Source organism: Bos grunniens, chromosome 7 (genome assembly GCF_055505025.1).
Source record: "Bos grunniens cultivar Pamir isolate PY7600 chromosome 7, Bosgru_T2T1.0, whole genome shotgun sequence".
Classification (NCBI taxonomy): Eukaryota; Metazoa; Chordata; class Mammalia; order Artiodactyla; family Bovidae; genus Bos; species Bos grunniens.
Window position 1 is genome coordinate 71,694,579 of NC_141171.1, and position 17,193 is coordinate 71,711,771.

Here is a 17,193-nt window from a genome sequence, read left to right on the forward strand (position 1 = left end):
CTAGCACAGTGCAGGACTATAGGTTGGTTAGGAAGGAATGCTGGAAACCAGGCTGCCAGAACAATACCACTCAAACTTAGAAGATTTCTATCCAAAACCAAATTACAGATGGATAATAGTGACGACTACTCAACAATGTAGATGCACTTAATGCCACAGAACTGGTTAAAATGGTAAACTGGGTTAGGTATATTTAATGAGTTTTTAAATACCAAAAAAATAAAATCTCAGCAAACTACAATGATCTATTAATATAAGAGAAGAAATGAGTTCCACCTACAGTCACAAAAAAAGTAAACAGGAAAAAGGCCCTGTTTGAGTCTATAAAGGTTAAGTCTCTTACTTGAGTAAACAAAGAGCTGAGCTGTTTCTCTTCTCATCTCAGCATCAACTCTCCATGGTAAAAACACCAAGACATCCTGGAAAACTAAAAATGCATAGATCATCTATATCCCCAGGACTTTAACTGCTAAAGCTTCCATCTGTTAACATTTCTGTTCACTCTTTGTTGAAATAAGGTATACAGTAAACATACACAAGCAAATAGAGTATAAAGAGCCTAGTAACTAAGTCAGAATGAGGTAAAAGTAATTGAGACAGCTTAGCTGTTTTATTTCTCCTGACAACTGGCACGGCACCAGCCTCCTGTTCTATTTCTGAATTCCCTCTATCAGGCATTTTAATTGTTTTAATATCAACCATACTTGTACAGTCCCAAAGAAAAAAGTAAATTTGTCCCAACTTACAAATAGAGTCTTCAGAGTTTTCTGGCAAATCCCCTACTGGAGACCACCACTGGATACAAATCAGAACACTGTCCTCACTTTACATATTACCAACTTTTCTAGACATTTCCCAGTCTCTTCTCTGCTATGCGTAGTAACAAATGTGAACCAATGCAGCAGGAAGTATAGAGAAATTCACACCTTACAAGGGAAAATATTATTTTTTAGATCCAAATTATTGGTTTCTTAAGGTATTCCAGTTCCCAACTCAGGTATTTAAGGATGTATATGTCTATAATGGAATGTGAATGTGTTCTTCAGCATAAGCACCAGCTCAAATATGGGTGCAACTCAGTATTTTCACATTAGATATTCAGACTTAATGTATACATTCATTTAGTTGATTTTAAGTTCCATATTCCTCTGCCTGCAGCCCACCCTCATATCTATATTCCTACTGTCTTTTCTACTCACTACTATAAACGTTATTCAATATCCAAGTAGGGACACTGTCAAGTCCTGCAAATGGGCTTCAGACGAGTGAATTCTACTTTCTCTGTTTCACTGATAACTTAGATCTCTGGTTCTACATCTATAAAGAGCTCCTTCCAAATTTAAACCAGACTCTTTCTGATCTATAAATTCTAGAAAACTAAAACACTCTCTGATGCTTTACATTTAGAAATAGACATCTCTAGCCTTCATAGCTTTTACTTTGCTTAGTTTTTCACCCTTGCTAATCTTGTTCTAACCAGTCTTCTTGGACCACTAGAGACTTGGCCTAAGCCTAGCATTCTCTCTGTTCAGGGGGAAATACCCACTTGGTTGTCTCCACAGATATCAGACAGTAAAGAAACTACCTGCAACGCAGGAGACCTGGGTTCAATCCCTGGGTTGGAAAGATCCCCTGAAAGGGCATGGCAACCCACTCCAGTATTGTCTGGGAAATCCGATGAACAGAGGAGCCTGGCAGGCTACAGTCCACGGGGTCACAAAGAGTCAGACACAACTGAGCGACTATGCACAACACAAAGAGCCAAGTGTCTCCTTTTTTGTCATTAAAAAGAAACTTAAAGAGAAAAATGACTACAATTACCCAATCCAATTCTATCTCCATCTACAGTGGACCCTGGACAAATATATCTTAGCTGCTTAAAAAATTTCTCTTTGAATAAAACACTGTTTAGTATGCAGCTATTGGATTAGTGTTTAGAACATAGAGTACATCTTAAAAAGATTACAGAATTTCTTTCAAACTAGTTTCCTTATTGAAAATTCAGATGAAATATACCAGACTGCTGGTTTAAAACTGAGGGCTTACTTGGCATGATTAGAGGTCATGCACAATTGTGATTATGCTTCAACTTTTTCCTCCAAGGTATGGATTGTATCAAATTCAGTTTTACTTTTATATTCAACAATCATGATTTTTTCTTCTTTCCCCATGGCTTCTGAAACAAATTTAGTTCATCCCACAAGAGCATTTGCCCAAGCACTTGACTCCATTAGCAATATCCGCTGTCAAAAGCATGTTAGGATAAAACTCACCTGTATCATTTCATGAGACGTTGGAATGACATAACTTAGGTGACTCTGCCTATGTTTAAAACTTCCTAAACCTTAGATTTGAAACTTTCAAAAAATAATGAACAAATTCACTAATCTGAAACAAATACTCTGAAAACCTTTAAGATACTTCCTTAAAACCCCTCAATCACACTGAACTTCTTTCAGCCTATAATCAAAGAATTCAAAAAATACTAGTTATTTCTGTTTGCAGGAAAGAATATGTTCAAGTGAAACATCTTTTTTAAATTGTGTGTTTATTATAATCAAAAAGCATTGACTGAGTTCCCCAGAAAAAATTCTACTTGTAGAAATCAGTACCTTACCTTAAGGAAGCTGACAGACTATTGATTTCAGTCTCCATTAAAATCTTTTCATAATTCCATAGGAACTACAGTATTTCAAACTGGTTACTTAGGAATCCACAAAAAGTTGCTCTCTTTAAAAGTTCCAAGTTTCCAAAAGTGTCAAATTGACATTGTATCATACTTAAAGGTTAAGTTGGATGCATACAATATGAAACCAACTTACAAATATTGGGAGAAACTTGCCTCCAAAAGGCCATCAGATTTTTCACTAAGAATAAAAAAATCTAAAAATGGAAAATAAGAGATCAAATCTTAGGGACAGATGGACCATGTAGAAAGTAGTTAGCCAAGTTACAAGCCCCAAAAGCAATGATACCTGAGGCAGAAGATCAAGCAGAAAATAGAGTCTTTGTAATTACCCAAATGTAAAACAAACCAAAAAAAAATGAAGCATGCGGTGAAATATTAAAGCTAAATATGAAGTAATTAAAATCCATGTACTTATGAGAAATTGGCTGGAGGATGGGCTCAAATCTAGAAGCTTATCAGACCTCTAAACTACAAAACCTCATTTTAAGACTATATTGATTAGTCCCTCATTTGAATTGTATCTATGCTCAGATTATATATTCCCTGATAGGGCAAACAGGAAAATATAGGTGATTTTTTTTTCATCTTCTCTATATACTATTACAAAGAATAATTCTCTACCATCCTGAAATTTTTCAAAGCTTTTTGAGAAACACACACAAATAATTTGGATTTAGTCGATTTTATTTACAGCTTGTTTTTTTTTGTTTTGTTTTTTTACATTTCAAAGCATTACACAATTACAGTTTCTCATTTTCTGACCTGCAAACAGATAACCTTAAACGGAAATATTTTTTTAAAAATTATCAAACTAGGTACATCCAGAATGCAACAATTACATATATGACAATTAATTCACAAAGTGTAATTTACCAGGACATATCCTAAGAATTTAGGAACAGCCAGTCAGTCAGGAGAAATCTGACCAAATTTAGCAATCAACTATTTACATATCCAAAGACAAATCTATCTAAACTCCCAAACCAGAAGTTTGAAAGTTTTTGTTAAGTCCCCACTGGACAAGAGAGAGGGCGCGATGATTCAGACCTAGCCAGCCTTGACAGTCTTAATCCTCAGGACTGGGCTGCTTCCCCAGTTTGCACCTTCACAGCAAGCAGCTCAGTTTGTCAGACATCCAAATATCAAACTCCTGTGCCATTATGCACGTATTAAGTACTGATTAATAAAAACTAAGAAGTCATTAAATATCACTATTCCCCCCAGCTCACCAGCCCTTAACATCCCAGATATGCAACCTGTGTCACATAGTGACAGGCGATATTTTATATATGTATGCATCTATGTACACACACATACATGTACATGTGTGTATATACATATACACATACACACAGTACTAGGTACAAATGACAATTAACAGTCCCTGCAAAAATTCATTTTCAGTTGAGGCTATGGCTCCTATGCCTTGTGATGGTTTTAGACTTCAAAACTGAAAAATACTGCTAAAATCTCCTTTCCTAAAGACAAAATTTGATTGCTTGTTCAGTTTAAGCTTCTCTGTCTAAAAATGGCTATAAGATTAAGTATAAAAAAGCAGCCAACTGAGTGCAGTTTCTCTCTCAGGTTTAGCCAAGCTGTCTCATAGAAGTTACCCCTCACTAGACTAGAAAACCTGGGGCGCCTCCCAAAGGTTCTTGCCTACCTTACTGTCCATGTTCACGATTCAAACTGTGTCAGCAGAGACCGCACTTCAGGGGTCAGCTGCTTGGCAGCCTTAGCTGCCTCTGTGATAGCCTTGCGATACAGGCCCTTTCTCTTCTTATTAAAGCGTGACTGGAAGTTTTCTAAAAAGGGGGAGAGTTGCGAAAGAGCCAGAAAAGATGTTGTTGGAGACCCAAACCATGAAATACGGGCCTCCTGTCGGACTAAAATGCCGCTATCTTTCCGGCTCACAGTTATGGTAAGAATACGGGCTGGCCACCAGGGGAAGCCATATATCTTGGCCCAGACAATGTCCCCTACACATACGGTCCTGCCATCTGGTGTGACGCACTTAGAGACGTTTTTGGAAAAGACTTTCATTTTCAAGGAATTACTGAGCTTTTTCTCTTCCTTCGAAGAGGAGGAAGTGGAGGTGGAAGGTGCATGCATACAGCCTGGAGGAAAATCAAAACTTTCAGAAGAACTACACTCAGAGTTGGAGGATTTCAAATCATCTGTGCTATCAATGCTACACACTGAAGCACTGGAAGAGTCAGACTTCTTTTGATTTAGGGCCATGTAAACAGAGATACTGCTTTTGCTGCCCTTTCTGCCCAGTGTCTGCGGTTCCTCCTGCTCACCAGGCACAAGCACTTCAGTTGTGTCCTGAACCCCACTGCTGGCCTCTTCAGGGCCTGTGGAGGGACTCTGATTTTCTGAAGGGGCCTCACCTGCTGAGCGGGTAGAGGTGCAACGGGACTGGGGCTTGGGTGCCATCTTGCTGCTTCGCATTTTCTCCAGTCCGGTCTTCAGAGAAGAGTCATTTTCTTCATTCCTGTACCTCTGGGGCTTTAAACGAACCCGGGGTGGAAGGGAGCCTGAGCTAGGGTTCTGATACCGACGTGTGAAATGGACTTTTGAATGCGCACTTCTGGATGTAGAGGTTTCACTCTGCTTCTTCTGTGCCTTTTCTTTGGCAATTTTCAGCACTTCCCGAGCTTTTGCATGATCCATGTTTTTATTCTGGAGCACTTTTTTAGTATTTAACTGAGCTTTTGATGTATTTGCCTGAGCAGAAACTTTGACTACTCTGCCTCTGCTGTGAGGAATATTTGAAACCTTAACCACAGCACTTCTTTTCTGGCTTTCATTTTGGCTTCTCCCATCCACCTTATGGTCAGTTTTCAGTTTTTTGTTCACAGTAGTTACACTTTCACTTCTCCGTTTTTTATCTTCATATTTAGAAGGGTCACTTGCACTACCACCTTTCCTAATTTCTTTTTTTTCAGCAACAACACTGTTTTTACACTTGTCACACAAAACTTGCCTGGGTCGTAGTTTAATAGCATTCATTATTGAAGTAGGTTCTTCCCTGTACATTTTTCGTTTGGGTCGCTTAATTTTCCGAGGAGGCGGCTGAGGTATTGATTGGTTATATGTGTCCCTGATAAACAAAGGGGGAGGATAAGGTGCTCCTTCATGGAAGAGAGGTGGTGGTTTGGAAGTCCACAGGCTTTCGGCCAAGCTGAGCTCAGGAGGCGGGACGGGAGAAGGGTCATTGGGAACAGCACCATTCACTTCACACTTGACTTCTGTCCCTTCTTGGAATGTATTACTTTGGAGCTGCATGGCTTCGGGTTTATCCTTATATTCCCTTTTGGGAAATACTGTCACAGGGATCCCATGGGGCCCAAACCTTTGAAAGAAATGAAAGGAAAAAAAGAAACCATTAAGTTAGCATCTACAATTCCATTTCTTGAAAGACCACCTACTGTTTATGTGACCTTCCTTGAAAGCTATTTCACTTTAAAAAACAATCCAAAAACCTACGGATGGACCTCCCCACAAAAGTCCCAAAGCATACCATTCCATTTTTTTGGTCTTACATTTTGGCATACACTCAACAGGAAATACTCAATAGTTGCTCTAAGCAATGCCATGATAGCTGCTGTTATTTTAAATAGATCTTTTCAGTCTTGAATCAGTAAGGAGTTTCTGTCAGACAGCTTAATATTTAATGTCATTTGCTGTAACACTCTCTCAACTAGACATGTCCAATAAATGCAACTATAAATGTGTAGTATATGGATCTTCCTCTGGTTATATAATAGCTTTTAAAAGCTTCACAAAGCAAATTTGGCCTTACCTACTCCAAAATATTGAATCAGTAAAATCCTATCTCAACTTTATTGTTTAAACCCTAAAGATTCACAGGTATTTACTTCTCTACTGTTCTACCCTAGCTCATCCCATTCATCCACCCCGCCCTATCCCCAAGGGGGTGGGGGTGCAGGGAAACAACACAGAAATATTAGAAATTCAGATAACCTCAAAAGCAGAGAGCTACAGAACTATGGCTTTTGAGCTTTTTAAAATCACATCACACATTAAGAAATATCTTCACATTGCAATCCAATAAAATGTTTATGCATGTATACATGCATGCATACATATGTAAATGCACACAACTGAGCAAAAGCGTCACTAAATACTTAACCTTACAATATGTTATACATAATTGTATTTTTTTCTACTCTGGTCTATTTTCATTTGTTTTGATGCTAATCAGATGCAGTAAATGGATTTCCGAACTTTACAGATCCAAACCCAGTTTGTGAAGCAATGGTAGAGAACAAAGTCTCTACAATGATCAATTTCTAATAAAACAGGAGTCAAATAACCTTGCTTCTCAGGTGGACTTACTGTGGTTTGATCTGCCTGAGCTGAACATCAAGAACCCTTAAATCTAAACTTGCTATATACGCAGAATCTTGCACATAAAAATAAAAGCACACTACCAATTTCATCAAGTACATGTTAACATGCTAATTTTAAGCACTAATTGAGTAAAACAGTATTGAACACAATACAGTTCTAATGCCAATCCTCTAAAGCAAAAGTGCGTAGAACCCAAGAACTGGCTTCAAATAGTCAGATGGAACCCCTGACCTTATTAGATGCAAGTGTTTTATATAGATCTGTTTTTCTGGAGAATGGTTGAGTCTTGGTTCTCACATTCTCTAAACCATCCTTATGTCCCTGAAAATGTACTGAATTCTTCACTGGAAAGAAATCTTGAGTTCTTAGGGCTACAGATACCTAAACTTGGGCAGGGATACAGGAAGAGCCAACACCAGGATATTTGGTTCCAAGGCCTGAATGGTTTTCTTCCTGAAGTCTTTTGTTAGCTTGACTACCACAAACCAGCAACTTTTAGCAAATATAAGTCACAAAGGAAGAGGAACGCCGTCTTTACCTAGGGTGGGACAAGTTTGGGTCTGTGCTAATCCACAAAGGAAAGACAAATTCCTCTCTATGTCAGACTGCAAAATTAAATTTCAACTGTATACTTCAATACAAAAAAAAAAATTTTTTTTTAAGTAGCTTTCTATTCCAGGATAGCATTTTGTACCCAAGTGTTTGCTTCCTGACTACTTAATTGCAACGTACTTTGAGTATTTGCCCTTATACGTAAGTGCTCAACACTTTTTCAAGATGACAAGAAGGCAAAGGTATTTCTGTGTTTTCTTCTGGAGTGACATAAAAAACTTAATGAGGTGAGACCACCATTTGTATTAACAGAATTCCCAAATTTGTATAAGCCATCATTTTGTCCCATTATACTTTCACTTATTTCTATAATTGAGAAAAGAACAAATTTCCTTCCTTTCATTAGGGATAACTAAACTGCAATCATCTTACTTTGTTTTATTTTTTTTTAACAACTTTGTATCCTCAGGCAGTCCTGAACCCCTCTAAATTTAGTTTTTGCTTGTATAAAAGAAAATAGCACTATTTCCTACCTTAGAGAATTCAGGGAGGTTAACAGGTCAATAAATGTTAACCATTTTTCAAGTAATTTAATTTTACTTTCAACTAACAATTTACCTGAGTTTCAGATCCTTTTCTGTGTATCTTACGTATCATCTGGCCAATTACTTTAAATCTGTTTATGTCAAATAAGCTGTGAAATCTCATATGTCCACCTTCATGCAGTTTTTAATAAGAACATTAGTTTCCCCACTAGATCTTTTGCCTTTCCCTCTCACGCATATACAAGTATTACATATTTTTAATAACATAGGGAAGCACTTGATTGTATAATGATAATGGAAAAAAAAAGAGGCCAAAAAAGAGAGGAAAAAAAAGAAAGAAGCCTAACTGGTAATTGTGGGTAGTGGATTGGCAAATATTTTTTAAACTGATAACAAAACTTCCAAAAAGAACCAGAATGATAAATTTAAGAGGAAAAAGGCATCAATGTCCTACTCCATCTTAGTGATCATTTTGGTTACCGTTCCAGGAAGAACACTTAATACCATGGCTGTTTTCAAACTAAGTGTGGAAAGGCTGGTTGCAAAATCAACAGTCATGTCTATTTGTGAGTCATGTCTATGATTTAAATTTTTAAAAATGTGTAAATATATGTAACTGCAGTGCATCTGTCTCATGTAATATGTATATATACGGGGTCACAGATAAAATACATTCGTTACTATGCTCAAGTATGAAAGCCAATGACTTATGAAACTGTAACCTTAATAAGAATATAAAGTAGCAACAAAACTATGGTCTTCTAAAAACCCTAAAATCTAATTTCTCAAATACAGTTGGGGAAATCTACAACACACCATGACTCAACGGTGTTTGAAAAGGGAGATTCTTAAGCCCTGCCCCAAGACTGAATGTGAAGACTCTCCTAGGCTGGAACACAGGATCTAAATTTTTAGCAAGTATATCTGCTTTACCTTTTTCTAAAGTGAAGATATTTATGTCCCATGTGAATGCTCAAAGGGTGGCCTCAGCAGAGGAAGATTTTAATGATCAGTGGAGAGGAAGAAAGCAGACTAGTATCCCTTGCATGAGCTTCTTCCAAAAGAACTTTTAACAAATACTTCAAGCGTTGAGTAGAAAGATTCAAACCATCTCTCTTTCCCCTCCCCTTCTTTGTGCAGCATGAGGATATTTATTAACACATTAGCAACAACTCATTCTAACTCCTATCCATTTCCAATCTTTAGTACCCAAATCTTCTAAAGGAAAATTATTCAGGTATTATAGCTTAATTAAAAATAGCTTTTGGATATAAAGTAGACAGGAGACCTCCCTGCCCTACTTCTGTGGATTCCTGTGAATTTAGTTCAGAACTAGTTTAAAACTAGCCATCATCTTAATAATCTAGGAGTAATGAATATCAAAATTCTGAGGGCAAATAATGGGGCTTAATAGTTATTTTGTGTCAAAGCAAGAGAAAATCACTATGAAAAAGAATCTTCAGCCAATGCAGATGTGAAACAATTGCTCAGAAAAGAAGTTCAGGCAAGTTAGTTGAGACAGACGCCAGAGTTCCGTTTGAACCAAACCTCCCTCCATTCAAGTGTATGAAGGAAAGACAAAGGGAAACCTTTCTCTCTCAGAATTCTTTTCTCTTATAAAAACCTACAGTAGGAAAAAATTATATGAAATTAACCCATTTTTTAAAATATCTAGATGTACTTATTTCAAGCAGATGTTTTCAGAAATCTACCTCCCTCCTTAAATCACCAATAGGTTCAATCATAAGGGAGGGAAAACTATAAAGCAAGCTGATTTTGGTTCACAGTGCATCTCTGCAAGATTGGTTGTTAGGTCAAATGAAATTAGTTCAATATCAGCTACGTGAGGTAGAAAATTAAAATACAATGTACATATATGCTTCAAAAAATTAAACACATCTACTTCTGAGTATTTAGCCAATAACTGGAAGAAGAAAAAAAAGGTTTCTCAAATATCTCAAAGATATTTGCACACACACATACATAGCAGCATTCACCATAGGCTAAAGATGGAAACAACCCAAATGCCTATTTACAGACAAATGTATAAAGTACAATGCACTATGACTCAGACTTAAGAAAGGAATCCTATCACATGCTACAACATGTATTATCCTTGAAAACATTATGCTAAGTGAAATAAGTCCATCACAAAAAGACAGTACAATTCCACTGATAGTAGTCAAACTCACAGGAGTTACTTAATGGGTACAAAGTTTCAGTTTTTTAAGATAAAAAGTTCTGAAGATCTGCTTCACAACAATATGAATGTACTTAACACTGCTGAACTACATACACTTAAAGAGTATATTTTATGTTTTTACCACAATTAAATTTTTTTAATTGTCTAATGAAGAGGGGCAAGTTTGATGAGAAGCAGTATATTTCCATGGTGATAAAGGAATTATTACTGCAAGGGAAATAGTAATTATGATGGAGAATAACAGAACAACACCCTGACCTGAGAGAAGACTCAAACGGAACATCACCAGTGAGGCCACATGACCACAGACCCGGTGCCCTGAGCACACAACATTGCCTGTATAACCTGAGCCTCTGGTGAGTAAGAACAGGCAACTAAAGGGAGGAAGAGTCCCCATTTCATACATTCTATATTATACTGCAACTAAATGCAGTACATTTACTCAAGGAAAAAGTTTTAAAGGACACTTTTGGGAAAATTGACAAAGTAATGAAACATGAGCTACAAAACAGATAAATGTTCTCTTATCAACATTTCCTGAATTTGAAAACTATGCTGTGGTTATGTAGGAAAATATCTTTGATCTTAGTAAATAAATGCTCAAATATTAAGGGGTAAGAGAGATGATGTATGCAACCTACTCTCAAACAGTTCAAGAGAAAAACGTGTTTATATAATGAATGATAAAGCAAATGTGGCAAAACGTTAAAAATCAGTGCAGCTAGGATAAAAGAGTTTAAGTTCTCTATTTTGAGATTATTTCAAAGTGTAAAAATTATTCTAAAAAGTATAATCTTAAATTTAGTTTACACCTCAGTTCCCTCAAAACTTTCAATCAGGGACTTCCCTGGTGGTCTAGTGGTTAAAACTCCAAGCATCCACTGCAGGGTACACGGGTTCGGTCCCTAGTTGGGAAACTAGGGATGCTGTGGCACAGACAAGACAAGGAGGAAAAAAATTAAAACCTCCAAAGAAGTATATAAAAAAGAAAATTTGTTCTGCTTAAACATAAATGCCCACAAACTCACCTCAAGTACCACTAAGCACAAAATCTATTCAAATACAAGTATGCTAATTAGTCAGATAGTATAAAACTAGTTCCCAGCCCTAGGATCAACTGCAGTAGGTGAGACAGAATGCATGAGTCCCTGCTAAAAAAGGGTTCTAGACTAGAGGGAAAGAAAGCACTGAGGATTAGTGGCTAGGCAATGAGCCTTGCAATAGACTATACCTAGAAGGGCCCAAGCAGATTAAGTAAAGAGCAAAACAGGAGTGGCAGAGAGTGGTTGCCTGTTTTTGAATGTTGGTAACCAACTAAAGTTAGGTTTTAAAAAAGCAAAAAACTTAAGCCAGCCAAAGAATCTGCTTACCTGAATGTGTTTCTGCAGAAATTTAGAAAATGCTGGCAATAGGAAAGCCATGTTACGAGCCTTAAAGACATTGAAGTCATTAAGGTCCCTGAAAATGGCTACAAGGCATTTTAATGGTGGGAAATACTTAATAAGATGTGCTATTTTTTTTGTAAAGTGAAAGTGAAGTTGCTCAGTCGTGTCTGACTCTTTGCAACTCCGCGGACTATAGCCTACCAGGCTCCTCCGTCCATGGGATTCTCCAGTACTGGAGAATTCCAGTACAGAATACTGGAGTGGGTTGCCATTTCCTTCTCCAGGGGATCTTCCAAACCCAGGGATTGAACCCGGGTCTCCCACATTGGAGGCAGACGCTTTAACCTCTGAGCCACCAGGGAAGCCCCTTTTTCTTTCTTTTTTTTGTAAAGCTTCACTGTAACTAGTGCTAACAACTTGGGAGTTTGTAAATTTTAGTAAAGCCACATTTGTTTTTTAGAAAAAAAATTAAAAAGCAAAAAATAAAAAGCCAACAGGTGATAAGATGCAGCACAGGAATTACCCATCAGCAAACTGACACCCCCTTCCATAGGAGACAGTTCAGAGGCTTACACAAGCAATAAAACACAGATAATCCATATAGTGGGAAAAGAGGACATGTTGATGAGCGTGTGTATGAGGGAGGGTTAGGTAAGAGTGCAAGGGAAGAAGAGTACTAGTCTCCTAAAAAGACAATGCCAGTGCAGGTTTCTGATTACATAGTGATGGGACCAAAAGTACAAATCACTTGTTAAAAAGTTCAGCTGTTCTAGTCTGGTCCCACCATTTAATAAGTAAAAAGAACACAAAACATCTTCCGTTCCCTAAGTTTGAAATTTGTCTTCATCAAAAGTGAGCCCTTTTCAATTATGTTTTAGAAGCATGTAATAAGCAGGACTAAATTTCCCAAATGACACTGTAACTTTCTCTTCATGACAAAGCCCATAATTCCCTCAAAATCCACCTGCCCCAAGGGGTTACTGGAAGAAAAAATTGAGACACATCCCTCACCATCCATCATGAAAACTCCTACTTATCTCACTCCTTCATAAAATATAAATGTCATCCTTCCTTATTAAAATGGGAAAGTTATACTTCACCAGTATTACTTGAAGCTTACAGACGTTTTCAAGTTATTTGAAGATGCAGATTATACTGCAGGCCACAATGCATTAGGCTGGGTGGCTATTCAAGCAAACCTATTTAAATGACTGTAACAGCTGCTGTCATCTTAGTTCTGCCACTTAATAGCTACTTCATAAAACTATGAATAGTTAACAACTATATAGTACTTTGTGCTAGGCACTATTCTATTTACAGCAACTGATTAATCATCACAATTTGTAGCTGATGAAAAACTAAAGCACAGAGTGTAATGACATTCCCAAGATCACATAGCTAGTTAGCAGTACAGCCAAGATACAAATCCAGGCAGTTGCCCCCAAAATCAGAATCTTAACCACACTACTGCTGCTTCCCCTTACTTCATCAAGCTACTTAACCCCTCTCCTCCACCTCTAAGGGAGTGGAGGAGCTAACAGGCCCACATACTGTTTTCTGAACCCCATCGAGGTGGACAGGCCTCAGAATTTTTCCCAGCTTTCAAAAGATAATAAGCACTGATTCATCAAGCATATTACTAGTTCAGTGGTGAAATGAAACAACTTCACGCTAAATGGGATAAACACATATAATATCCTCATATAACTTCAGTCAGGTTAGGTTTTGCCACCAAAAAATTTAACAGAAAATTGGTTTCAGAGCTTTTTCAATATTGGAATTGAAGTAACTTGACAGAATTGTCAAGATTAATTAAGAGTATAAATAATTACTGTATACTAGGCCTGGTGGGCTGCCGTCTATGGGGTCGCACAGAGTTAGACATGACTGAAGTGACTTAGCAGCAGCAGGTATAATATATGGTAACTATTATTATAGTAAAATTAATACATATCTGAGACTTCCCTGGTGGTCTAGTTGTTAAGACTCTGCATTTAACTAAAGGGGGCATGGGTTTGATCCCAGGTTGGGGAACTAAGATCCCTGGTTGGGAATCTGTACAGCCTAGCCTAAATAAATAAAACAATATTTAAAAAATAAAATATATTCAATTTTGTTAACCGAGTAAATGGATATTTTTAATTAAATCCCCAAGTATTATAAAGGCAATCTGCAAAGACTGTGGGTACCCAAATGGGTGAGGGAGGGAGGGAAGATGACTTTAGCAACATAAAAACAAAACATCCACATATTATGAACAAGAATGCCAGGAAAAATTAACTAGGGGTGGGGAGCATGGACAGGCTGCATAAGTTTTAAAAGAACATCTCTGTAATCCTAAGGATCTACTCCATCTTCTGAAAAGTCCATGCAATTCCCTTTCATAAATATAGTTTTTGGAGGAAAAGAAAAAAGAGGTTAATCGTGAATAATTTAGAGTTTAAGCTCCCACTCACATACCTTCAACTAATCCTCTGAAATAGGGGTCCCCAACCTCCGGAATCTAATGCCTGATGATCTCCAGTGAAGCTGATACAATAACAATAGAATCAAGTGTACAGGAAATGTAAATGTAATGCACTTGGATCATCCTGCAACCACCCCCTCCGACCCCAGTCCGGGGAAAAACTGTTCCATGAAACCAGTCTCTGGTGCCAAAAGGCTGGTAACTGCTGCTCTAAAAACAACTACTTACCTGGATATTCTGGAAATATGGAAACAACTATAAAGAAAACACACTTCCTTCTTTTTCAAAGCAAAATGGTCATAACATCTGTATGGTACTCAAATTATTTAACTCCCTAACAGTAAATTCTTTTAAAATAACCATCCAAGAAAATGATAATGACCATGAAGCGGCAAAACATTTTTAAGAGCTGACAAATCTTGACTTCACTTTTGTATAACATCACTTAGAGAAAGATACTTGAAAATGAACACTGGTATAATAAAAGAATCTTAATTATCAACAAAATACTCATCAGTTTTCAAACACTTGGAAAGAATTCCCTTGGTCCTGGCTCTAAGACACCAATACATAGTCTTAAGTTCTCTATGTTTCCATTATTATTTCTATGTACTTTTGATATTTCTGTATTATATCCAATAGGATCTATCACACAGAGGTCTAAGTTATTTCTCAATGGATGGACTTTTTTAAAAGCAACTAATTCAATTAATTTCACTATTTCTGTTTTACCACAAACAGGTTTCCAACAACTTACTATAGGTTAGTCTTTAAAGTCTTTTCCAACTCAATCATCCAGCACTTAATCAATGTGATCTTGTGCTCAACAAGCTTCCAATCTGACATTTTGTGATTCCTCCCATGAAGTAGACTCCACTGTTGCCAGGACCAGGCCAACCAAGGCAAAACATTTAAGACCTAGGACCATATATGAAGAAGAAACCCCATTTTCAAAAATGCCCCAAAGAGTTCACTAAATTGAACTAACTGAAAAGCAGCTCACAATTTAAAGTCAAGCAGCTACTCTTGGTGGCGTGAGAACAGAGCGCTCTGCCATTTCTACCTAGCAGGGTAACTCCCCACCACAATTGTAAGCTAAATGACAATGGGAAAAAATAGTTATATGTATTCGAAGTAGAACAAGGCTGTTTGTAAATCTTAAAGAATTGTATGTCATTCAAAAACGCATCCTCGGGGACTTCCCTGATGGTCCAGTGGTTAAGATTTCGCCTTCCAATGCTGGGCAAGGAGGTTCGATCCCTCCTTGGGAAGTTAAGATCCCACATGCCTCTTGGCCAAAACACCAAAATCTAAAACAGAAACAATATTGTAACAAATCCAATAAAGACTTAAAAAAAAAAAAATGGCTCCTCAGTGCTTTCCTATTCAAATCACAAAATGTAGTTCTCACAAACCACTGTGACTATCAGCTGTTCATCTTATTCCATGAGCAAAAAGGTGTCTTCGATACACCTGCTAATTCCTACCACTTATAGTTTTAGGCAATTAACTTAATCTCTGAGCCTTGGTGTCTTAATCTGTGAAATGAAGATTAATAGAATTTAACTTCATTGGACTTCCTAGAGTAAAATGAAACAATATCTACAAAGTACCTGGCACAGTGCCTCGAATGGGAGTGGGAAATACATAGTAACTATTGTTAATTATAGAAAGTAAAGCTTGGCAACCTTTTTAAATGGTGGGAATAAGCAGAAAAGAGAAGTCAAATATTATAGGAATTATTTGTTTTAAAAAAGGCTAAAAGACCCCACAATTTTGTTAAGGCCACTTGGTCCAAAGGTAAAGAGACAAAAATTGACTTCTTAAACTTCTAGTGGGCAACCAGACTTAAGGAACAATTTGCAAGTCTAATTACCAGTTCTACACAAAGGATCTGACCTGCCACCCAAGTGGCCCATGTATTGCTTACTTTGTAACTACATTCCAGTCAAATTACCCAATAACTTTAAAAACAGGTTTAACAAATTTATGGTCCTACTATCTTGGCAAAACTACCCCTAAAAGTCAGTTATCTCCAAATATGCTCTAAGAGTCATCTGTATCAGAATCAGCTTGTTAAAAACAAATTGGTGGAGCGAAGCTCAGAAATCTTAAAGCACATTTGTTTTGAGAAAAACTGCTCAAAAGATTTTAGCCAAAACATTCTCTATTAAATCCATCCAGAGTATAATTTAACCTCCACTTTCCTGCATGATCTGCCACTAAAGCAAGCTCTGTTCTGGTGTGCCTGAACTAATGAGGGAATTAAGATAGAATGGGACCAATAAATATCAAGAAACAAGGATGTACTTCGGAGGCACAAGTTAACTACTAAAAATATCTTTCATTTTTAATCAATGTGAAATTAACTCAGCCATAACAGAGAAGATGAACACAAATTCTTTAATGGCCCCCCACAGAAAAGCTGATCTCAGGAAGATTAAACTTAGTTCCATCAAGAGCATTGCTTTAAGACAGTACACAGTGAAGTATGGTCTTATTCACACATAAAAGGCTGAAATTTAACCTCATTTTATTGGAGACCCAACTCCAAAAAAACATGCCTGGCATAATTTGTGTGTAACACATCTAGTTATCTAGTCTACAAAATTCATTTTCAATACTATGATATTACAAGATTCTTTACATTCAAACTAGACTTTTAATGTTCAATAGCTAATCACTTCCAAAAAAATCACTGTAGTCCAACCAGCAATGAAGAGTTCACTCTCAATACAATATATATACAAGTACAGCAGTGGCTGTCCTAAAGCTGCCTGGGTCAAAGTGATTGGCACTCATCTCTACGCTATTTTACTGTCGAAATTCTTTATCAACACGTTTGGATATAAGCAGAATAATCAAAAATATTTTTAAGTGTTTCAAATATGCACAACTCAACACAATCATTCAAGCATACTACTTCAGGGCCTAAATTCTCAGCCTGGACACTTAGTATAAGCTACTCATAC

At 37.1% G+C, this 17,193-nt stretch overlaps 1 protein-coding gene and 1 non-coding gene across 35 annotated transcripts in view; one reads left to right on the forward strand and one right to left on the reverse strand.

Moving 5' to 3' along the window:
• PWWP2A (PWWP domain containing 2A) overlaps nucleotides 1-17,193 on the reverse strand; it is a 77,210-nt gene that overhangs the window by 11,263 nt on the left and 48,754 nt on the right. For 10 of the 34 annotated variants that reach the window (XM_086412707.1, XM_086412702.1, XM_086412703.1 and 7 more), the window contains one exon: nucleotides 3,356-6,047. The exons of 1 other annotated variant lie outside the window; for it this stretch is intronic. In XM_086412707.1, the coding sequence (XP_086268833.1) occupies nucleotides 4,367-5,980 (1,614 nt within the window). In that variant the 5' untranslated portion in view covers nucleotides 5,981-6,047 and the 3' untranslated portion in view covers nucleotides 3,356-4,366. Of the gene's footprint in view, nucleotides 1-3,355; nucleotides 6,048-14,214; nucleotides 14,284-14,978; nucleotides 17,185-17,193 lie in introns of those variants that run through there. 23 more of the 34 variants (XR_015167910.1, XR_015167909.1, XR_015167913.1 and 20 more) reach the window with 13 other exon arrangements.
• LOC147369806 (small nucleolar RNA SNORA33) lies at nucleotides 11,716-11,845 on the forward strand. Its single transcript, XR_015168694.1, has one exon. It is a non-coding gene; the product is annotated as a small nucleolar RNA SNORA33 (small nucleolar RNA).